The 24,355-nt window shown below is 39.2% G+C and overlaps 1 protein-coding gene across 1 annotated transcript in view; it reads right to left on the bottom strand.

The window, feature by feature from the left end:
• Positions 1 to 804: 804 nt before the first annotated feature.
• The window catches only part of vps8 (VPS8 subunit of CORVET complex), a 77,139-nt gene continuing 53,588 nt past the window's right edge, over positions 805 to 24,355 (bottom strand). The window contains exons 31-45 of the mRNA XM_041947489.1: positions 23,689 to 23,773; positions 23,245 to 23,343; positions 22,967 to 23,056; positions 20,549 to 20,595; positions 20,273 to 20,417; positions 19,363 to 19,452; positions 18,857 to 19,042; positions 18,694 to 18,775; positions 13,929 to 14,011; positions 12,042 to 12,122; positions 10,980 to 11,149; positions 7,806 to 7,974; positions 4,687 to 4,740; positions 3,685 to 3,765; positions 805 to 1,579 (exon numbers count right to left, since the gene is read on the bottom strand). Of these exons, the coding sequence (XP_041803423.1) occupies positions 1,454 to 1,579; positions 3,685 to 3,765; positions 4,687 to 4,740; positions 7,806 to 7,974; positions 10,980 to 11,149; positions 12,042 to 12,122; positions 13,929 to 14,011; positions 18,694 to 18,775; positions 18,857 to 19,042; positions 19,363 to 19,452; positions 20,273 to 20,417; positions 20,549 to 20,595; positions 22,967 to 23,056; positions 23,245 to 23,343; positions 23,689 to 23,773 (1,588 nt within the window). The 3' untranslated portion in view covers positions 805 to 1,453. The remainder of the gene's footprint in view (positions 1,580 to 3,684; positions 3,766 to 4,686; positions 4,741 to 7,805; positions 7,975 to 10,979; positions 11,150 to 12,041; positions 12,123 to 13,928; positions 14,012 to 18,693; positions 18,776 to 18,856; positions 19,043 to 19,362; positions 19,453 to 20,272; positions 20,418 to 20,548; positions 20,596 to 22,966; positions 23,057 to 23,244; positions 23,344 to 23,688; positions 23,774 to 24,355) is intronic.

Below are 24,355 nucleotides of genomic sequence, written 5' to 3'. Positions count from 1 at the left end.
AATGGTGAAGATCATCATCTGATACGGGTCGCAGGAATGAGTGCGTCAAATTGGCTTGATAGCCCCCCCTAGAAACTTTTTTAATTCAGCCTCCGCAGTACGTTTTACCTAGATGTGCAAAATTTGGTAAGCTGATTAACCATGTGCTGACTTACGAAAAAGACTATTGTAGCAATACTATAAACCCAACTGGAAGTCAGCTATTTTGAAATGACATCAAATTTTGACATATTTTTGGCCATTTGCAGGGCACATATTTTAGCTAACTCCTCCTACAGGATACAGCAGATCAACTTTGGGCAGTGCACCCGGGAGACTACAATTCACACTGCGCTTTATGTCTATGTATGAATGGGTATTTTAATGTGAACTCCTTGTGTGCAGTTTTTTTAATATATATTCCTTCTTTTCTTTTCTCGTCTACCTCCTATGTGTCTGTTTGTCTATTACCTGCTAAGGGACTACTGATGTAAATTAGCAGGCTTGCTAACTCTGACACATTTACACATGTACTCACATACTGATGTTCATTAATGTTTACTGTCCCTTTCAAATAAATACTTTTTTTTTTTTTAAAGTGACCTTGATGATGACAAGTTGTGCTCATCCCTGCAAAATGTCGAACAGTGTGGGCATTTTCTCCTTAAAAAATAAGGTCATTGTAACTCCAAGGTAAACTCCAATCTGCCCCAAACTTCACAAGTAAGATGAGACTCCCAGTCTGAACACAACTGTATGGCAATATTTACTCATAATCATAGCGCCACTCACTGGCAACATGATGATGCTTTATTGTGAAGATTGGTACTTTTGGTCAGACAGAATTGCATTTCACTGCTTTGCCATGTAAAATCAACTTGTTGGAACTCTGTTGGAATGAAATTGAGTCATATTCATAGCGCCACCTATTGGAAACAGGGCGTTATTCACTACATTACAATGTATTTCTCTCTCATTATTATGATCATTCTCTGATATGAATGTACAGCAAGAGAGGCAAACATATTTTTATTGTCTTTTTTATTGCTTGTAAACAAACATCCAATATCAACACCCTTTTTAAAATATATTTCGGCTTTCTTTGCAGTTATGCAAGGATCCACTTTTTAACATGCAAACCAAAGCAAGATGGTTCAGCCAGCTGTGATACATAAACAATGATTGAAATGAAAGCTACAAAAGAAATTAAATTAGTACAATTACCAAAGAAATTAGTAGAATTACCAAAGTGACTCCACATTACCAATCAGCCGTTTATTTTGAAACAAACATTATGAAAGAAGTTGGACTTGGTCAGAGGCAGCGGAAAACCTACATTCACACTGATGTAGAATAGTTGGGGATGCAGGAAATCAGAAGAAACAGGATTACTTTCATTGAACCAATCTCACTTCACTCAAATCTGGACAAAAGAAAGGTTAAAAAAAAAATCAATCCTCATCTAGTCATGGAGCTACTCCTCCAACAGAGGTGGAGGAGAGAGTTTAAGCTGGAAATTCTCTGTTCCTGGTTGGGCTGTAATTAGAAGTCCTGTTTTCTCATTGCTATGGCTGTGAGAGAGTTCTGAAAGGATGGACAACTGGAAGAAAGAGAAAAAACATGAAAACAATTAGAAAAGATGATACATCGCCTTTTTTGTCTCACTCTGCACAAACATACTTAGGTCACTTTTGGGGAAATTACATAGACTTACATTCATTTCCTTGAGAGTAGCATAACCCTAACCATTATTTGCCTAACCCTAACCATTACGCGAGCCTTGGACTTAACCAACCATCCACAATTAACTAGTCTTGAGACTGAAATGTGTACCCAAAAGTAGCCAGACACAAACACACACACATACTTTGCTCAAGAGTATCAGGAAGGTCAGCATGAAGTAAAAAATGATAAATAGGGGATGATGTGGTAGAGAGTGTTAGTTTTGTTAACAAAAACTATGACTACTTATGTCATTCACAACCTTTTTCTTCCAGTGATGACAAGACAGCGCCAATGTTTTTTAACACTGACTGACACTGGAGTGTGTGTGTGTGTGTGTGTGTGTGTGTGTGCGTGTGTGTGTGTGTGTGCGTGTGTGTGTGTGTTTGTGTGTGTGGATTCCGTAGCCATTGCTTGTCATTGGGCCATCATTAAATTGGCATTGATAACACCAACCTAATCTGTTTTAGCAACATGTTTCACTGCATGAATCACTACTTCAGTGTAAGTCAGTAATGAAAAAAAAACATTACATTATCAATAAAGCAAATCAAATCCCCACAACAGTGCAGAGCACTATAACATGCATCATTGTCAGGACTCAAAACACTTTGCAACCAAAATTCAGGACAAAAGAAGATGCAATTTTGATGAGATGACTGATGAGAGTATACAGTATATTTCCAACAGGGGAAAGTCCTGGCTGGGAGAAATGTCTAACATAGGGGGCAAATATGAGACTGTTCTGTGTTCTTGAACTGGAGAGAACAGAGAGGGGTTAAGTTTGTTAGTAAAGTAATGAGAAAAAAAGATTATATCTTGGTTGGCATTTGATAGATTCTAAAGGGCAGTCTTCAGAATTAGAAGCCAAGAGAGTGTCACTAGTTCAGAAAAATCCAATAATATGATTCTCCAAAGCAGGTCCAATTAAACATCACAGGAGCCAAAAGGTAAAAAGAGCAATAAAACACACTCTTGGTGTTTGCTGGCCACAGCTGTCCTAGCATCAGCAGCAGTTTGGGTCATTGCTGACCCATCACTAAACAGCACATCATCATCAACATCACAAACAACAGTTGCAACAGTCAGCAACTTTCAATGTTGAGTTGTGCATTTTCTGACAAAGTTTTTACAGGTGCTATCACTGGGCTGGGGATCCACTGCATTTATCCCTAGTCAAGGAGTCAGTGCGAGGTTCGCTGGAAGAGTTTCTACGTCTCACTAGTCTCATGTTATCACAGTTTCATCAAAGCAGTTGTAGAATATTGTCTATATTTTTAATGTTTTGCGGATGGGTTTATAGGATACCAACAAACACTGAAACCTGTCTGTGTTTCCTCAAAAAGATTGTAACGATTCTGTTGAAGCATTGTCGTGCTTCCTCTGTAGATGTGGTGTGTACTGATTCTCTGATACATAATGCATTTAGCTGGAGGTGGTGTCTATCTTCTGCTCACTGTCCCCTTGTAATTTTATTTCCTGTTATTTTCAGTCATGCCTAACCTCGGCATATCATTTATGTAGCTGCCTTTTTTCTTCTACCACTATGAAGTTGACAGTTTGGGTTTTGAGTGAAATATCTTGGGAGCTATTGGATAAATGGCTGTAAAATTTGGTACACTTATTTACCATCCCCCAAGGATGAAGCCTACTGAGGTCTGTGGTCTACAGATGTTTCCTGTTGTGTCCTCATAAGGTCTAGAGTTTTTGTTTTGAATGAAATAACATCAAAGCTATTGTATAGATGACCACAAGATTTGGCACATATTCTCCTCCTGAGGTGGACATTCTCAGCTTTGGTTTGAGTGAAATATCTTTAAAGTACTGGATAGGTGCTGATTAAGTTGAACGATGAATGTCCTTACAAAAATTGTGTAATATTTGTATTGTTGGAGCTATCTGCTTAAAGAAACTGCCTGTTTGTGTGTTTTAAGTAATGTAAATGGGGAGGTTCTTCAGCTGCCACAGGCACAGTGTTCATACCCTAGATGGTCCTCGGTATAAACAGCGTAGCTGGTCCCAGGACTGTTCCTGATGAAGGTCCAATGTTGCCTCAACAAACACCTGGAATAAATATTAAGGTATATTTGTTACATTGAATACCTACAATACAAAGACAATATATTCCAAGTTTAACCAAATCAACTATGGTGTTTTTTGTAAATATATACTTTTTGTGAATTTGATGCCAGCAACACGTTTCAAACAGGGGCAACAAAAGACTAGGGCCGTATTCAAAACCACCAACTATACAAGCAGTATGTACTGATTCGGCCAACGTGTAGCATGTCGGGATGCAGTATGCAAACAAAAGCAAAATCTGCAAAAGACAATGCATAGAATGAAATGGAAAATAAAACCACAGAATGAAATAATAAAATACAGGTAAAAATACAGTACATAGAATGCATATGCATAATAGAGTAAAATATAACAATTTAAAAGAATTACAATGATGCATAAGCACAAGGAAAAGCACACAAGTTTCAGGCTTGTATGAGGAAAGTCATAGCAGCTAAAGGTGAATGTGAGATAAGTTTTTAGCTTTCTTTTAAGAGCTGGCTTCCCTGATATCTATAGGTAGTGTGATTGGGTATGAACGGGCAACCTCAAAAGGCCCTGTCAATCACAAGCAAGAAGGGCGAGGTTCACCGTTTTGTGAAGCACATGATTGTATAAAGGATATTACTACAGGGGCTCTGGAACACTTCATAAAACATTTATCTATAAAAACAGTTTGCATTCTGTGTTAACTTACACCAACATACTACAGAACATCTTGACTTTTTTAGAATCAGAGATGTGATTTCTAACTTTTACTAGGTCGGTAGGTTGTAATAAACTGGAATCATCCTTCAAAGTTTTCAGCACAATAATCTCCAGCAGAACCAAAGATGGAAGGCTACCAGTTGTCTTGACAGTTATGTCATTTGCATTTACGTCTCGTAAAATATGCTCTCTGGGATCTGATAAAAAAAACCTTACCTTCTTTCTGTCAGCCTCTGCTCCTGCATCATGATGTGCTGATGTTACACAAGTCTGAGACAGAGAGAGAAGAGGGCTGAGTCAGAAAATATTCTCTGTTAGTACTCCTAGATTAAAAGCAATATTGTAATCATAACAAATCCACCTGGCATGAAAAGAATCTGCTGCCACACCTTACAACAGGCCTTTTACAGTTGCTTCTACTTTTTTTGTTCATGTACATGTAGGTGCAGAAAACTTCTGAGCCATTTATGGAGCTTGACAGCAGTGACTCAAGAAATGTCTGTCACACTGACAGAGCGTGGCTTTAGAGCTGTGTTTAAGTAAGAGTGAGAGCTCGATCATGTCATTCTGGATATCTGGATCAGCTGGTAACTAGCATGTCTAGGCTAGATTATTTGATTTGACTGGTCATTTTCTCCTTTTGTACTTTATTTTTTATTATATATAAAAAAAAAAGTATTTCTCTAGATTCTTTCAATAACTAGATTTTTGTATTCATATTGTCATTATGATTTAGGATTTTCTTGAGAATGTATGCATTGCATTGCTTCTTAAAAAGGGCATATGCACAAAAATATTTTGACTTCAAATCTGTTAAATTGTGAACTACTGGAGATTTCAGACCATACAAGAAAATGTTATGTTTAGACCATTAGCCATTACTGTTTGTAATTACTTTAATAATTATTATATTTATTCTGTGTAGGTTAAAATGTAGTAGGAGATGACTGAAATGGTGGGTTTAAATGTCAGAATCAGAAATACTTTATTGGGAAATTGGGTCACATTACAGTTGCTCCACTCCAGAACAGAAACAAAAAACAGCACAGAGGGGAAAAAAATTACAAACACAGGTTAAGTAAAAAAAAAAAAAAAAGCTAAAAAATGGCTTAATGGCTTAGTTTAAGCCGACTTGATTACTGTAATGTATTATTTACTGGCCTCCAAAAAAACACTCCGAGACTTCATCTCATTCAAAACTGTAGCTCCGCTATTAACCAGAACCAAGAGGAGAGAGCACATTTGTCTTCCTGTCACATTCAGAATTGATTTTAAGATCCTCCTCCTTGTATACAAAGCCCAAAGCTACATTACTAACTCCCTTGTTTCTGATTTCCCTTCAAGAACACTGCGATCATCTGCCGCTGGTCTATCGGAGGCAGCCTTTGTCCATTATGCCACAAAGCTCTGGAACTACTGATAGATATCAGAGAAGCCAGCTTACTGATCTTCAGCCTTTAATGAGCTATGACTTTCATCAACTTTGGGCTTTGCCTTGTGCTTATGGCTGCTGCACTTCTTTTAAATGGTTGTATTTTACTTGATTTTATTATGTAATCTATTTTAATCTATATTTTATTATCTTATTTTGTGGTTTTATGCATTGTCTTTATTTTTATTTTCATCCTTATTGTATTTTACCTTTTCTCCAGCTTATTTTATATTAATTTTTAGCCCTCTTTTTATGTCACTCCTGTCTTTTCTATGTAAAGCACTCAACTGGAGCATGGAATTTCTTTAGAATACTATTGAAATAGATAATAATGGAAATGTACAGTATAAATGTCAGAGTAATTTCACTGTAGAATAATTGCTCAGAGCTGATATAACAGTTGAATAATAAGAACTGCATTTTTTTTTGTTTGTTTGTATAAGTTGTGTGTGTGAATGCCTGTAAAGGCACATGGATGTCAGTGTGTGTGTGTGTGTGTGTATGTGTGTGTGTGTATGTGTGTGTGTGTGGGTTAGTAAAAGAGAGCGAGGGATAGGCACACAGAGTTCATGAGCCATGGCACTGGTCTTTTAACTGAAAAAGTTCAATTTTCTAACAATTTGAAACTGACAATGAAAACAGTATTTGATATTTCATTGTTAAAGTCTTCATCTGCTCCAAAGTGGACAATATTCAAAGTCAATAGGTAAAACAGTGCCTCCAGTCTATTGCATTTACATTTACATATGATCACCCTGAAGTGGACAAAATTAAATAAAAAAAGGAAATTCCAATTGGGCGGTCCTCTTGTCAAGTCTGGTTTTCAGTTAGGACATCCCTGCTTCTGTACATAGGAGTCCACTGACTTCCTATCAGTTTGTTGTTACATTTTGCTTAGCATGTTGCTGGGGGCTAATTACAGACACAGATTAGCAGATATAGCCAATAGAAAAACTGAAAGCTTTCTATAACTGAAGGAGCAAAGGGTAGCTAGCCAACAGAAACTGGCTTGTTTGTTTGTTTTGTATCAATTCACTGTTGTGTGTTTTGTCCCTGTTCTGTCATTCTCGTTTTTCATTAGTATGAAAATAATTAATTCATATAAATCTGTATAAGAAGTTGTAAGTATAATTTCACTACTATAATGAAAAAATATCTTGAGCCTTTTTATTTACACCTTAAAATAGCATGTTATCAAATTAAAATTGACCCTGATAGAATTGTTACAAAGCAAACTGTGCAAAATTGTTTCACTTTCTTTTCTTATAGGTGTAGCTGATGGGCTTGAGCTGGTGAATCACTGCTGTTAGAAAACTGCATTTTCATTTTGTCACCAAAAGACCAATGTTGACATGTAAATGTAATACACAAAGCCTTTTCTGATGCATTCTGTCCTTGCAGTCATGTTTGTCATTTATGAAACAGGTGTAAAGAGTAAAACAACAATAAATCCACTGTTCTGACTTAATAAATGATGTGTAACCCTGCCGGGTAGGGGCGTATGCCTGTCTGAGTTTGAAAAGATGTTGTGAATATGTGAAGAGGTCATGTTTAAGCTTAAACGGGGTGTTAAGTTGCTCTTTAAACTCACATTTACTTTTGGCTAAACCGTTGTGGTAATGTCTGAACATGACTGCTATATTTTTCTTATTGTCGACAAATCCCATGAAAAGACCAAAACCAACAATTAATTGCTTCTACTAATACGCATGTGTTTATCTAAAGCCTTGTACAGATAAATGAAACTCTGGGCTCTACTTTCCTAAAATGGGGTGCAAAATCTCCAAGTACAAACACAAATGGGCTTCACCATTATTTTCTTATTTATTTCCCCTGGCCGTTTTGCACACTGACAATATCCTGACAATAGATTTTCCTTTTTTGCAAGTGCAAACATACACACCTGTGCCAGGGACATGCTGCGGCCTCCTTTTGGTTCAGTGGAAGGCCCGCCCCTCCCTCCTTTGCTGGAGGAACACTTGTAGCAACTCCATCGCTGCTGAAGCTCTGAAGGAAAGCCCCACCCACAGTCCTTTTGTTGCAGACACTGGAAGTGGAATAAATGGCCACAGCTGACAGGACACACACACACATGCACATGTTATCACCTCTGAGTATGTCAAGTTTTTTCATAGTGATGTAACAGTACATGTATTCATCCCGATCTGTTCAGTAGAGAACATTCTGTTTGGTATGCTACTTCCTAGGTTCAGTACACCCTGTGACCCAAATAATACGGTCAAAATAGTCTACTTATGTCTATGTAGTCGCACATGCAGAACAGAAATTACAGAGTGCAAGTTTCACCAGGAAAGTTTGGCCTTGCACCAGTCATTGTCTATCAGCTATACCATGCTAGTCTGATTAGCCTGGTTAGCCAGGTTAATCAAGCTCATGTAGTGTTGATGCCATCCAAATTACAAACAAAAATGAGAGACCAGAAAGGAAGGATCCTCTGGTCCACTGCTGAATGTTTACATTTTTCAAAATAAATGTCAAAAATGTTATTTTCTGCAAACTAATGATCTCGATAAGGGGCCGCAATAAAATCAATGCCAATCACGAAACAATAAGCTTGATGAGAATCAGGAGGCACAAAAGCAACTGTTTGCTCTGCCTCATTTCCCAAAAAGATATAAAAATTAAACGTTCAGGTAAATCATTGTAACACTGAGTAAAGACATAGAAGTGGCTTCCAATACAAGGAGTGTAATTATACACATACCCTATAGAGGTGCATACACCCATATGCAAACAGGCTGCTGGGCTCTATGATAACAGGTGCTGTTAAGTGTCCAGCAGCCCAAGGATAACAAACATCATCTCAAAACTAACAACAATTCAAGTTGTATACAAGTTACTCATTTCAACAAAGAAATAACTGGGCACATATTGGGCAATTTGTTGTTTTCATGGAGATGGAACAAATTAGATACAAAACATTTATTTATGAGCTGTAGAGGTGCTGCTAATTGGATTTGTTGCCTTCAAAGAGAGCAAATCTGGCTTTATCCAGTCTGTGCTAAGCTACGTGGCTACTGACAATAGCTTCATATTTAATGTACAGATATGAGAGTGGTCTATGCTCATTCACTTTCTTGAAAAATGCTGCCCCCTTAAATAAATTTGTGGGTTTTTTCTTTAATTAGAAGACTATGTGCCGGCAGACCTGCAATGAAGACCAGCAGGGAGGCAGCAACATTAATGACATTCATTAATGAAACCATGAAAAACTATTTCCATTTTTAGTCTTGGTCCACTCTGTGGAAGTATACACAACTTAATGTGACTTTAATGTTTATGTCTGCAAAGTCAAAGAGTAATATGAGGATAATGCCATTCATGTGCAGGGTAGCCACTTTAGCAGTGACAAGTCTATTGGTCTAGAATTTATCAAATTAACTCTTCTTTATAAAAGTAATAACTAGTGAGTCATTAATAACCTGGGGGGTTTAAAAATAATAATAATAATAATCACCATAATCACCTTTCATAAAAGAAATGCAGCTCAACATGCTTTACAACAAAGAAATCACATGCAGTGCTTCACATAAAAAAGACAGAACAAACAGGGCTAGAAAATGAATGTAAAATAAGATGGAGAATAAAGTTTCAGACCTGTATCAGAAAAGTCATATCTAGTGAAAGGCTAATGTGAAGAAATACGCTTCAGCTTTCTTTTAAAAAAAATCAGCAAGTTGGCTTCCCTGATGTCTATAGGTCGAGTGTCACCAGTTTTAAGAAATTCCTTCCTGCCTTCATGAGAATGGGACAGAGGTCACAGTGACCTTGGCATTTTACCTTTGACCACCAAAATCTAATCCATTCATCCTTCAGTCCAAGTGAACGTTGGTGAGCCCAATCTATGACCTCAATGCTAAAACATATAGCTGAATTAACATCTCAATGACAACACCAAAAATGAAAGATTTAGCATGAAAGGCATCATAAGAGTAGACTTCATGGCAGAACAGGTATACTAGATTAGTTTACAGTTGCACCTAATAAAGTTTCCACTGAGTGTATATGATAATATATGCATGCAAAGAGCCACATGCAGTTTGTGAGATACGTTTTAGCCAAACCTGAAACACACTATCAAAAACAGAATGCATTTCTCACTTCACTGTTGCCCAGAGGCCTATACTATGAAGCAGGTTTCGGGGTAACTTCAGGTATAACCCTGGGTTTTCAGGGTTATGACAGTGGTTCACATCGCCATTGTAGTTTAAGCTTCACACCTAACCTGTTTGAGATAACAGATCAATTCATGTAAAAGCCCCACCTACTGACCAAACCGATCAGTTCTCGTGGAAAATCATTATTCGTAGATCCTTGCTCATGCACAGCTCTTAGGTCTCTTAGGAGGGTAAGTGTATTTGGACACCGGCAAAGCCCTTTGGCTTTCCCTGGCAGCTTTTATATGCCGATATCATCCTACAGCAGATTCTGATTAAAGCACTAAAGCCTTGTGCTTGTTGTAATTATAAAATATGAAAGTAAGCCTACAGTATTAGCTGCTTTGAATTCAGATTTTTATATTCATTTTCTATTTGCTCCCAAATCCATTTGACACCACCAGAGTTTCAGATGAAAGAATAAGACTTAAATTGTCATACACACCATAAGAATACACCTAAGCAACACATGAATTTAATGGAAAACACAACTGAAATTATTGTCATATCTACTTGTGCCCTAATGACTGGACAGTGATATTGTTAGCCTATTAGCTTAGGTATTCACACAATCAGCCAGTGGTCCTACCTACATTTGGCAGCTGTAACTGTGTTGCTTTTAGCCTAAATTATGTATTTAATTTCTTCATATTTGTCTAATATTACAGTTTGCTCTTTGTTTATAAAATATACCGCACTCCTGCCAGTCAACTTTGCAACTGCTCATTTGCTCAAGGCTAGATAACCTATACTGAATTACTTACCACTGTTGTGTGACTGCTTAGCTGGACTGCAGTTGTTAGAATTAGTGAAGCCAGATAACCAAACAATATATTTGGGTATGCTGAACTGGCTTCTTCGTACAGGCCCCAGTAGGAAACACCCCCAGTGTGCGTTACCTGAACACAATGATCTCCTCAGCTGAGTCCTGCCTTCTCTTGTACTGTTGGAGGCAGATGTTACAGTAGTCCTGTCGTGGATGGAGTCCTCTTGTGACAGCGGCACGTAGCTGAGCAAGGGACCAGTGAAGGTCATGGTTCAACAGACTCGTGGTTGTTTCAAGTAAAGTCTAAAACAGAAAAGACAGAATTATTAAAGTCCAATCTGTATTTATTGCATCGTGTCAATTACATACATAAAAAAATAATTACAAAATAGCTCGTAGTTAAATTTGTTTTTCCTCTTATCAAAGGTAAATATATATATATATATATATATATATATTACCATAGAGTTGACAGAAATGAGCCAATAAACCAATTTTTACTGGCATCAGAAAAGATCACACACTAGGATCTGTGTGACATAACATGTCAGTCAGTGAGGCAGCTTCCAGCCCAGTGGTTTGCTTGTGGTAAAGACACTGCTCTGCTGTTAACCTATAAATCACAACATTTAGCTTTTGATGAAAAGGGCCGCTTTGCAGTATTATATCCTCAATCCCTTTTTTAGGAGCAGAGGGGAAGGAATCTGTGGAAATCTGACAACTTTTATTGCAATCTGTATCTTGAGTTCACCAGCACCACTTCTGTGCACCATACAGAAATAATGTATTAAACACACAAGAGGCAATAGGGCATAATACAGAAATATTCTAAATAGAATAAGACGAATTAGTCACAACAAGCTTTACAACACAAAGTAAAGAGATATGTCTTAAGAGAAGATTTTAAAATTACAATTACAGGCATAAAATAAACTATTCCATCATTCCACAGCCTTTGGAGCAACAATGGAACAGGGCTGACCACCATTAATCTATTTTAAGACAGAAAACTGCTACTGCTGTGATTGCCGCTGAGTGTGTTGTGTTCAGCATTTTTATTGGATAGTAGTAGGTGCTACTCCACCATCCAACTACCAATTATATTCGATTTGACCAATGGAGTGAAGTATTACAACTCCAATCTCATTAAGTAGCTTATGGAGCTACCATAATGCATAACCACTCATTGCTTTACCTGTTCATAGTTAAAAGTGTCCAGCATACCCAGAATGAGGCCTTGGATCTCTGCCAGCTTTCCTTTTCCATAGACTGGGTCCTAACAGACACATGCAAGCAGACAGCATCACGTCACGAGTACACAATAAACAGTATGAATGGAAATATCATCCATTTATTTGATTGAACACATTCTGTCCAACGTTAACGGTTTCTCTTCAGAGTTAAGTCATACACATTCATCAGATTTCCACTCATCACGTAGCCTTTTAACACCACAAACACATTGCTTCAGGTGCCTGTAGAATACATATGTGTATATATATATATATATATATATATATATATATATATATATTTCTATACTGACATGCCCATGTTTTGACAGAGCTGCAAAAACTACTAGTTAAATGAGAAAAGGTTTTGGGGCATCTGCGTCTGCTAAAGGGCTAAAAGAGACTACACTGAGAGTCTAAGGAGGATGAAGAGGCAGAGGACAATGATGCTGAGAAAAATAAAGAAGCCTATGCTGAAATGATACAGGTTATAGGTGGCAAAAGTCTTTCCCTGATTATGACAGAAGCAGCAGAAATGGGAGAAAAGTGTTGAGGAAAGTGAGGGAGCCAAGGGAGGTCACTCAGGATTAGCCTCTACACAGAGCTAACATCTCTGGGCGACTGTGGCTCAGGAGGTAGAGCGGTCGTCCACTTATCAGAAGGTCGGTGGTTCGGCCTCTGCAGTGCTTCTGCAATGATTCTGAAATGCTTCCCAAATAAGTTATGCCATTTGACATCCACATAACGCAGAGTGATAAGAAGATAACTTTTGGTGAGTTTAAGGCGGCCAAGTTGAGGAGCTACAAGAGCGCAGAGAAGTTAAACACCACTGTGACTGATGACAATTGTATGAAGGCTTGTGTGATGGGGATACATGAAGAAGGCTTAGAGATACATTAAACTGCCAGGAAGGGTATAATGCCTGGGAATGTACTGGTGAGCATAGAGAACAGAGACAGTGGAGCAGTTTTTGCATGAACTCTGCTCACAAACATACTAATTGTAGATGAGTAATGAGAGAAGATGAGAAAGAAACAACTGAGGCTTAAGCCCACATATTTACATTCAAAATAAGTGAATGCCAGGTTCATGGACTGAAACAGAAAGGGCGAATGGTTGATACATGGAGCAACCTGAAGGAATTGAAGTTAAGTCAGGCACAGGTGAAAAACTAGTCTTAGTAGATGTTTGGAGTAAGCCTGTAACAAATTTCAAGTTTGAAAAAATTTTGGAATATATCTTTGAAATGTGAACAAACCTATGTGGATAACTTTTCTAAAATTTCAACAGCCTCTCTCTTCCCCTGCATTGAGTGGCTGAGAATTAATTGCATTAATACACTTTCAGGAGTCCTGATATACTGTAATACTGTCTGCCATCCTAAAATTTTAGCGATTTGGGGCAGTACTGGGCCATATAAGAAAATCACTGATAGTCACTGGTTACAAGGTGACTTTTAAATAATCAACTGCAGGAATGTCAGTGGTTTTCATTTTTGGAAAAAATGTCCATAGGAACTTGTTAAACCTATCCAGATGTATGATTTAAATCTACTACCCATCACATCATAGAACTAGTGTAATTAGCTATATTTTGGGGAAACAGTGACTGTTTCTTCTTGGAACACAAATAACGAACATAAATGGGCAACAGAGCAGCAAGTTATACTGCAGGAGAAGTTTGAGAAGTTTAAAAAAAATCTTTGTTCCACTGGACTAACTAACCGGAATTTAAGAGGACACAAGCTGCATTTCTTTGTGAAGCAGGTCCACAGACAGTGACAGTTACTCAGAAGAACTACTTAAAGTAGCAAAGACTAAGAAAGGCTGCACAAAAACACAAATACATACCTGGAGAATTCGTTGGATGATGGCAGGAAGAGATATAAAGCTGCTCATGCAGTTGAGAACCTTCATGGTCAGCTCCTTCAGCACTGAGACATACACAAACAAAAGTAATATCATCTTATGGTCCTTTCAAACCTACAACGTTTGGTCTGGATTTTTGGACTTTTCAGTTTGATCCAAACCAAAATTACACCCTGACAAATGATCCGGAAAAAAACAGCCAAATCTTGGTCTGATGAAAAAGGTGGTCAGATCAAATGAACCGTGGCTCATTTTCTTTCTCGTGTGAAAACATCTTTTTGAGATGCTTCAGACTTTCAGACCAATTACAGAAAAAACAACACAACTAAATGAGCTGTGGTAGCACATTGGGAGGGGGGGAGAGCAGAAGACATGTGGTCCGTCGACTTCAGAAAAAATTACAAAAAAATCTGACAACTTTCATCTATTCTCTGAGAGGATGAGAGAGAAAAGAATTGAACTGAATTGGCAATGTGCCAATGTCAGATGCATAGCTGTCTACAACCCAAACAGTTACAAGTATAGGGAACTGCAGCTTGCATAGGTGATGACATCAGACCTTGTATAGAATGCTTGCATCATTGCAATGTGACAGCAAGACTAGCCAGATCAAATTAATACAATGCAACAAAAACGCAGATGTTTTTCAGTCTTTCAGGAGTGAAAAAGGCCTTATCAACAGTGTGATCACCATCATCATCACTGTAACGATTAGATTCCCAACAGGGCTTGTCATGCTGCGGCAGGTGGTTAGGTTGTCGTTTAAGATTGTAAATTACTTCCTGATATGAATTACCATAGTTATTTGTAATCCAGGGTTGTTATCGGGCCCCACAGCTTTACTTAAATTCACTCTCATCAGGGTTTTTTTTTTCACTGTACATACTGACAGTGGCCATTCCTCTGTAGGCGGAGTAGACTTTATAGCTGACTCTTTTGAGAAGATCAAAGCAAGCCACCTCTGAGCTCATCTTGCATGTGGCCTCACACATTATGGGTGTGCTCCTGCTTTGGCAGTTTGTGATGGTCAGGATCACATGCCACATATCTATGGTGTTGTTGGTGTTCTCTCTAGTCTCTGATATCTCCATTTTGCCTCCTTGATGCCATGTCTCACTGTAGTGGTGCTGTATGCTTCATTGTCACTCCATCGATAGGCAGCTTTCTTTGGCTCTGGATAGGGCCCTCACCTCTCCGCTCATCCAGGCTTTCTGGATGGGGAATTATTTTATTGCTGCGATCACCACATTATCAACACATTTGCTGATGTATGATGTCACTGATGATCTGTATGCCTCAAGACTGATGTGGTTCTTCCAGGTGGTGGTGTTTCTGAACATGTACCAGTCTGTGCACTAAAAACAGTCATGTAGAGCTGCTGTACACCCCTGATTCCAAAGAAGCTGTGAAGCTGTATAAAACTTAAATAAAAAAAGAATGCAATGCTAAAAACTTTAATGTTTTTTGTAAATATACTCATTCTGAATTCGATTCCTGCAATAACTTCCAAAAAATGGTGCCTTCACCTTTGTAAATTTCCTATGCCATGGGCACTAACACGCCCCCAGGTCGCCACAGATACTGGCTTTTAAATGTCATACTGGTAACAATCTCGATGGTCCTTATATTCTTCAGCCCAGAGGTCACAACATCCATGATTTCCAATAATAATCCAAAATGTGGACTCATCAAACCACAGCACACATTTCCACTTTGTGTCAGTCCATCTCAGATGAGCTCCCTGAGAATCAGCAGCATTTATGGATGTTGTTGATACATGGCTTTCGCTTTGCATGGTGTCTTAACTTGCATTTGTAGATGCACCAATTAACTGTGTTTACCCAAAATGGTTTTCCAAATTGTTCAAAGTCCATAGCAGTCATATTCTTTCTACAGCCATATTGGTTTAGTGCTGGTTTTTGGCCTTGCCTCTTATGTGTAGGTATTTCTCTGGATTCCTAGAATCTTTCAATGATATTATAGAACGTAGATTGTGAAATCCCTAAACTCTGTGCAGTCATGCATAGAAAAACATTCATGCATCATCCCTTTCATATTCACGCATGATATTATCATCTGTTACTAATTAACCTGTTTACCTGGTCTGCCCTTCAAGTACAATAGTTTGATTCGAGATGCTGTTGTAGGGCCAGGTCTCTGTAAAGATGTGGGCACAACAGTCTCTGATTTCCTTTTGCTGAATGAGCCCTAGGTCAAAGATAGCTTAGTTCTTATTCCAGCTCTTTTTCTGGGGTGATGGCACTGCTTGTTATAGTGTTTGGTTCACCTGGTCTGGCCAGGTGATCAAAAGATGTTGTGGGCAGTGACTATCTCAAGGTCCACTCCACTTAATCTAATCCTTGCGTTTTAAGACCACAGCTGCTCCCCCTGCTTCTTTAATATGCTAACAACCCCCACCACATACAGACTTCACAAATCACGCACAAGGCCGCCAAGATCATTGGCCTGCAAACCACCAACCTCCAAGACCTCACATGCAGAGCACACAGCATAGCACGTGACCCCAGTCATCCCGCAACCCCCACTTTGTACTCCTCCCATCTGGTCGGCCTTACAGGTCGCTGGCATGGAAAAAAAGTGAAGTTCAGCAGGAATTTACTTACTGTGAAATGTTGTACTGTCTTAATTTGTTTTTTATGTATATGGGACTGCGGATGGCAATTAGCGTCAAGCTACAATCCGGCATCTTTACATGTTTTAACATGTTCATCAATATGCACTGTCCCATTCAAATAAACAAATAAAATAAAATAAATAAAATACATTTTGTCTCCTCTGCCATAACAGAACTGAATAGAAGATCCAAATTGTAATGTGCCTTGAGTTTGCGTGTTTGTGGATGTAAAGTTTGAGAAAGTGCTGGTAGTGGGTGTATGTTGTTGGATCCATGTATGTATCTGTAGAGTTTGATGTATTCTCGGATTGGACTGCCAACACTGACGCTCTGTGCAGGAAAGGACAGAGCCGCCTGTACTTCCTCAGAAGGCTGGCGTCCTTCAACATCTGCAAAAAGCTGCTGCGAATTTTCTACCAGTCTGTGGTAGCGGGTGCCCTCCTGTACTCAGTAGTGTGCTGGGGAAGCAGCCTGAAGAAGAAGGACGCAGCACACCTGGACAAACTAGTAAGGAAGGCAGGCCCCGTCGTTGGCACAGAGCTGGACAGTCTAACATCTGTGGCAGAGAGACGGACACTGAACAAGCTCTTGTCCATAATAGAAAATCCTGATCACCCGCTGCACAGCACCATCTCCAGGCAGAGGAGCAGCTTGAGTGACAGACTGCTGTCATTGTCCTGCTCTACGGACAGACTGAAAAGATCGTTCCTCCCCCACGCCGCAAGGCAATTATGTCATTCAGTGAATCCTCCCCCACGCCGTACGGCTCTTCAACACCTCCCGACAAAAACAATAACCAACACAACAACTCCGAACTCACTACACACCTACACCACACATGGACACACGCACTTTATCTCACATCCATATGCTGGACTCCATCACACACACATCCATATGCTGGACCCCAACCGACTATTGCACACTGCTACTTTGCACAACTGCACTACTGCGCACATATTTAACTGCTCAAATGTTTAGTTCAGATGTTTATCCTGTGGTTCAGATGTTTATCCTGTATAGCTTAGTTCTTTATTTTTATTTCACTATTTTTTCTTATATTGTTATTTTGTATTTTGTGTTGGATTTTTGCCTCTTACTTGAAAGTTGTGCCTTACTTGAAGCTTGATCTGTACTTGAAAGTTGTTCATCACTTGTAAGTTTACTTGAAAGTAGTTCCTGTTCTTATTTTGCATGCCCTTGTGTGTCCACCTTTTTGAGCTGCTGGAACTGCAAATTTCTCTTTGGAGATGAATAAAGTATCTATCTATCTATCTATTCTGTCTAGTTTGATGTATTGTAATAATTTTGACACTGTATGGAAGGGGGAAACAATTTTCCTTGCAAAGGACAACTAAATCTAAATCTATTTATTTATATGAAATTTTTCTTTTCTGAAGTTGATGACTGTATTTCTGTCATGGGTAATACAGGCTTCGGGAACGTGAAAAAATAACAAACTGAACAAAAAAATGCAGCTAACTAAGTTTGAGGGAGCTACTGGGTGCTGAATCTGCCGTTGTCACCAGGCAACACATACACAGATAGAGATATATCAAACCAAGTTGCTCAATATAGCATTATCGCATCATCCGTAATCATAAAGACTGACATTAAGAATTATTTATGAACACACTTATAACTGCATTTATTGACTCTGGGCCTCAGGGTGCAGAGGAAATTAAGATAAAAAAGATCACATTTAGTGGAGAACAGACCTGCATAAAGAAGTAACAGTCTCCATAGTTTCTTTCAACTCTTACTCTTCAACTGTTAATTCAATATGGAAGATTAAAAATGCCTAAAACATTAATTAAAGTACTTAATCAAGTTAAATGTATCATCATGTATCATATTTTTAAATGAAAATTGTTACATGAATTGCATCAAATCACACAGTTAACAAAGTGAGGATGTGTATTGAATTTCAGTGTTGCCCAGCAGAGAGCAACTGATACGAAATGCAAAACACTTTCATAACACAAAGAACGGTGAAGGACCAAGTGCAAGATCAGATCCAAAAAACTTGGGAGATCAGACGTGTAGTAATACAAACAATTGTGACCATGTGTGTTTGTGTGTGTGTGTGTGTGTGTGTGTGTGTGTGTTTACCTTCAAATGTGTGTTTGGCATTAAGCCCCTTCACTAGTTTCTGAGAAGCCATCATGGTCTCCAGAAGTGGAAACCACAGGACCTGTGTGATAAAAAAGGAATGAATGAGCAGGTAGACAGTGTTTGCCTCCCCCCAACTCTTCCATGCACACACTGACAGTACCTCTCTTTGTTGCTGGTTAAGGTTTTGAGAGCTTTGATGACACAAGGCAATTATGTCATTCAGTGAATCCTTTACTCTTGTCAGCGTTGACTCAATGTCTGTCTCCTCTTCATCCCACCTTCTATCTCCTCCTTCAACTCTGCTGTCGCTCTCATTTGTGAGGAGACTCAGTTTTTCCTTCAATGTCTTCAGAAAGAGTATAAAAGTTAATTTGTGACAGTGACAGCTACATAAAACAGCAGTGCTGTAAGTGCATTTATTTTCTCACTTACTGTATTTAAGTACAGTTCGTTGTCTAAGTACTGTACTTGAGCATTTCCATTTATATACATTTATACTTGTGCCCTGCAACTGACAGTGGTGTCCATATGCATTCCAAAGTGTGGATATTGATATGACAGATATAATGGTCATTACTGCTTTGGATTCATGTGTCAAATTGGTAAATACATATAATGAATGAATAAATCTACTAAATTATTATTCTCTGAGTGCTTTGTAGCTACCTCTAACAAGACTTCAAAAGCTCCTTGAAAATCTCCTTTCTTCTCCAGTAGATAGGCTGTAGCCTCATTGTGGTGGTACTTCTCTGTTATCTAGAAAAAAGACATGAAAATAAAGAGAAAGAGAAACACACTGATACATAAGAGTAGGTAAAGTGCCCAAAGGCAGAACCCTATTGTTTCTGTGCCAGTTTATGATCTTATTTATTTATTTATTTATCAGCCAGTATGCCTGGAATTGCCATGAGCCCAAAAAATCTAATTCTAATAGACCTTCCCACCTTAAGTCCAACTGACTCGAACTTGGACAGACACGTCAAGCTGACCCTAACCCTAATGTGCACTACAAAAAAAAACTCTTCAACACCATTATGGATTTTCCACAACTTACATTAAAAAAAAAAAATAAAAAAATGAATATGAATAGAACTTGGATTATTACTGTATGAACACCAAAATGGTATACAGCATCGCGGGAAGATCAGTCGAAAAACAGATGCCAGCAATGAAAAGACTTTGCAAGTGCCAGGCTTAACAGGAATATGGCCATAACACATTAACAATTTGTTTAATTGACATAAATCAGGCCCTGATTGGGAACAGGCCCACTGAAGTATTTTGTGCCACAGATACCAATAACATGTACCTCAATACCCAGCGGACAGGATTTTACCAGTTTAGGTGTACATGCTCTGGGAGCAAGTATGAACCAAAACTGTAATTGCCATATAGATGATGCCATAAAGTGGGCATGGCCACATATTTCCTCTTCACTCAAGAGGCCTTTCAGCAATCTGGATTAAACTCAGTATGGACTCTGAACACAGCAGTGCATGGAATAACTCAATGCAGATGTTTAACTCTTGTACACAAACACATGCAATGCACATAATCAAAGTATAGCAGTAAGTACTTGTATGGCCTCCTCCAGTCTGTAGTGCTGGGAGGTCTTGAGGAAGCTCAGGAGCTGCTGGGGGGAAAAGCGGCTCAGCAAGTCCAGCAGAAGCTCATGAAGGTCATGTTGCAGAAGGAGGATGGTCCCCAAATGATGGCCTTCCCTGAAAAACAGAGGAGATGGCAGGTGAGAAGGAAGAAAAGGAGGAAACAGACAGGGGGAGAGGAGGCCAATTTAGAAGAAATGCAGGAGTGAGGTATCTGAATTATTATTAGCACAGGACGCACACCATACCGTGGCTCCAGGAGACAGCTGAGGAACTTGAAAAGTAACTGGTCATCCTAGACAGAGACAGAGAGACAGTGAGAGTATATTAAGATATTCAGTGGGTAACATTGACCAGTCCCACCAGGCTGTTGTTTTTTTTGTTGTATCCATTACATCCTAGGTGCAAATCGTTGTGTGCACATGCAGGTATTCAGCATATGCTATAGCCACCTCTGGGCACAGAATGTACTGCGTATCTACCTAAAATGGCAGATGATATCAGTGTCCATTATGCAGAGCAAGGCTGCAGCCCACCATGTTTTAAACTTTAATGTAATCGGTGCTGTTTACAGGAGACTTTGTTCTCTGACTTAACCTTTAAGGTAGGGCCTCCTCCTTGATAGTGATGGAGGTACCACACTCTTTCCTGGTTTTGGAGAGCATGTCATTTACATATTCTGCTCCACCTGATAAGTTATGTTCTGACATTACCATGATAACGTTGCACAATGTTGCAATTTGTTAGTTTTTAAGCAATCCTTTTCCATACAAAGTTTTCTTTATTTGACTCTCTGTAGCTCATCATTTATACCAAAGAAATGGGAAACTGTTGACTATGACAATCAGTGTATGCTTATATTTAGCAGATGTAATGTTTGCCATGTTCACCATCTTTCATCACCAAGTTTACAACTAATGAGCTACTGACTGAGAGTCAAATAAGAAACAGCAGGAGGTTTGCATCAAAGCTATCAAAGCTACTTTACATATAAGACAATTCAGAGTTTATGTTTCTTGTGGCAGTCAAAAACTGACTGCTGTTGGTTGTTATATTCTTTGTGCATTATATTTACACAAAGTTAAAATTTTCTCCACTCCCCCATATTGTGCTGTTGTGCCACTCAAGTCTTTGAGTGGGTGGCACAGCATGTGCTTAAAGATTTGATTCACAGTGACTGACATCATTAAACATCTCCAGTCTTTGAGTCCATCTATTAGGATTTCTCCATTGTGGGGAGGTTAGTCACACTGAGCCACGCTGTGAACGGGCGTGAGAAGTCGAGCTGCGCTGGCACAGAGCAAGTTTTTTACCACTACATCGCACAGCAAGTCAAAGCTGTTTTTCTTGATGATGCGTTGTAGGCGTACTGCTCACAAACCACAGTAAGAATCTGTTGCCTGCAACTAACTAGCTTTTCAGCTAACTGTTTTTCTACTAGTTTGCCTGTGATACTTCAATCCTCACTGCTTGGCTTGGCATGGTGTGGCTAAAGGGAGCTGACTGTGCCAAGGGAAAAGCTTTATAAAAGTGGATGAAACGGCACCAGGCCTTGGTGGAGGTGCTGTTTTTAACTGCGCCCATTGTACACATCATAGTCTGACCAGTGGTGCACTACCCTCTTAAGGATAAACGTGGGGAGCAAATGGCCCTTCGTTGCTGCCCTTCCACACAGTAAAAAAGAAGAACTTGATACAACTTGAAATTTAAAACAACAAACATCATAACAACAATATAATTTGTATCTAATAAACACAATACTGTCTATGCCTGCTGTGGCCATCTATGCATGGGGGCAAACTCATTGAGGTGGCTCCTGCCAGACACACATTATGTATAGTATGATATCTTTAAAGTGGACATGTGTTGTAAGATGGTGCATTATTCTGAAATGTTTTACTGTGCAGTACGCACTGGGTGTTGTGTTCAGAGTAGCTGTTGGAAAAGTTACCTTGCTATGTTTTCCATAAGAGCAATGTTTGAGGCTGTGGGCATGTCCATAATTTGTTATGGGAAGCAACCTAGTTCTGACCTGTTTAACAAAGCAATGCAAACCAGTCTCCAATATCCACTGTGTGCTGACATCTTTACATTTTCTTGGTGGAGAGCAATTTAAAAAAAAGCAATGGTGAATATTTTTTCTCTTTCTTTGGAGTCCCAGACTAAACATTTTCTGAAAGTATACTTGTGGAAGTAGGTGGGCACATTTATGTGTGTGTGTGTGCAGCATGTGTACAAGTACCCTCCCACCTCCCACCCTGAAAAATAGGGCTCCCACAAAAGCCACAGTGAAATTTGAACGCTGATTCAATAAACACTGAGTTCTGCAATTTAACTTAAATTAACGTCTTGAAGGTATCATATTATGCCTATTTTCTGGCTACCTTTATTTCAGGGTCTATTAGAAAATGTTGACAAACGTTACAGTGTAGAGTGTGGCAGATGATAACTACATTCTCACAACAGAGAAGATAAGTTAAAGTAGCTCAAATATTATGTATGGGGTGTCCACTTGGACATGGATTTCAGTTTTAGTGTAGAAAGTTTTCTTTGTGTTTTGTATTTGTGTATTATTTGCTAGCTGGTAGTCTGTACAGGTAACCACACAGTCTGTGCTAATATTACCAGATAAAGAACATACAGTATATAACAACAACATTATTCACCTGAAGCTCAGAGATGATTTGCTGCACATCTTCAGTGAAGTGAAACACCACTACGTCAGCTGACTTACTGGGGTCAAAGGTCACCAGCTCCTGAGAAAATATGTTAGGGGGTTTATATGCTAATGCAAACATGATCACAGACATATTGTTGGCCAGAGAATGTCCTGATGGCTGAAACAGGAGTTTGTTCTTTTATCTTGTGACCAAACAGCCCTGCAACGTTCTCCTTCAGACAAGACTGTGAGGCTGACTGCCTTAATATTTGTGTATGTACTGACCTGCATGTGTTGCAGTACTTTGTCCTTGACTATCTGTTTCTCCTCAGGGCTATAGGCGGGCATGGACAGCAGATTGTGGATGTAGCTGAAGATCTCCCCCTTGACATAAACACACACACACACACACACACACACACATATATACATATATATTTAAACACTTTATTTAAATCAATCAAATTACATTACAATTTTCTACAAGACTCAAATATTTACATAGGTTTCTTACATTCTTCAACACTCAGAGTTAAAGAAACCACAGTGTGGCTACCTGTTGCAGCTGAAATGGACCAAAATTTCACCCGCTGCCTAGCTCTGTCTGTCAGTCATTACCCACTGACAAAAATCACACACATATGAACATATACGCAAATGCACACATTTAAATTTAACACACATCAAACAAATACATGTGTAGTTTGAGAAATCTGAAATATATGCTACCTTTCTGAGGGGGTCTCTCAGGTAGCAGTCAATAATCCTGTCATACAGATGTTTCTTCTCATAAAGAAATTCACAGATTTGGTAGCTGTTAAAAAAGGAGACACAGAGACATGTAATTGACCCCACAAAATGTACAACTTACAACACAGTAACAACAATAATAATAGTAACTTTTGATGAAGAGTACCATAGATGGACTACTAAGTGATGCATGCCCGATAAAGTGTATTGTGTGTCTAGTGGAATAATCATGATCCATCCATTAATCCATCCATCTTCTCCCGCTTATCTGGCGGGGGCAGCAGTCTAAGCAGGGATGCCCAGACTTCCCTCTCCCCAGACACTTCCTCCAGCTCAGGGAAGTGCCCAGGTCAGCCGAGCAACATAGTCCCTCCAGCGTGTCCTGGGTCTTCCCCTGGGCCTCTTCCCAGTGGGGCATGCCAGGAACACCCTCCCAGGAAGGTGTCCAGGAGGCGTCCTATAAAGATGCCCGAGCCACCTCAGCTGGCTCCTCTCGACGTGGAGGAGCAGCAGCTCTACTCTGAGCTCCTCCTGAGTGACAGAGCTCCTCACCCTATCTTTAAGGGAGCGCCCCACCACCCTGCGGAGGAAACTCATTTCAGCCGCTTGTATCTGAGATGTCATTCTTTCCTCATAGGTGAGGGTA

Source organism: Chelmon rostratus, chromosome 11, assembly GCF_017976325.1.
Source record: "Chelmon rostratus isolate fCheRos1 chromosome 11, fCheRos1.pri, whole genome shotgun sequence".
In the NCBI taxonomy this organism is placed as follows: Eukaryota; Metazoa; Chordata; class Actinopteri; order Chaetodontiformes; family Chaetodontidae; genus Chelmon; species Chelmon rostratus.
This window is presented reverse-complemented; position numbering and strand designations above follow the sequence as displayed.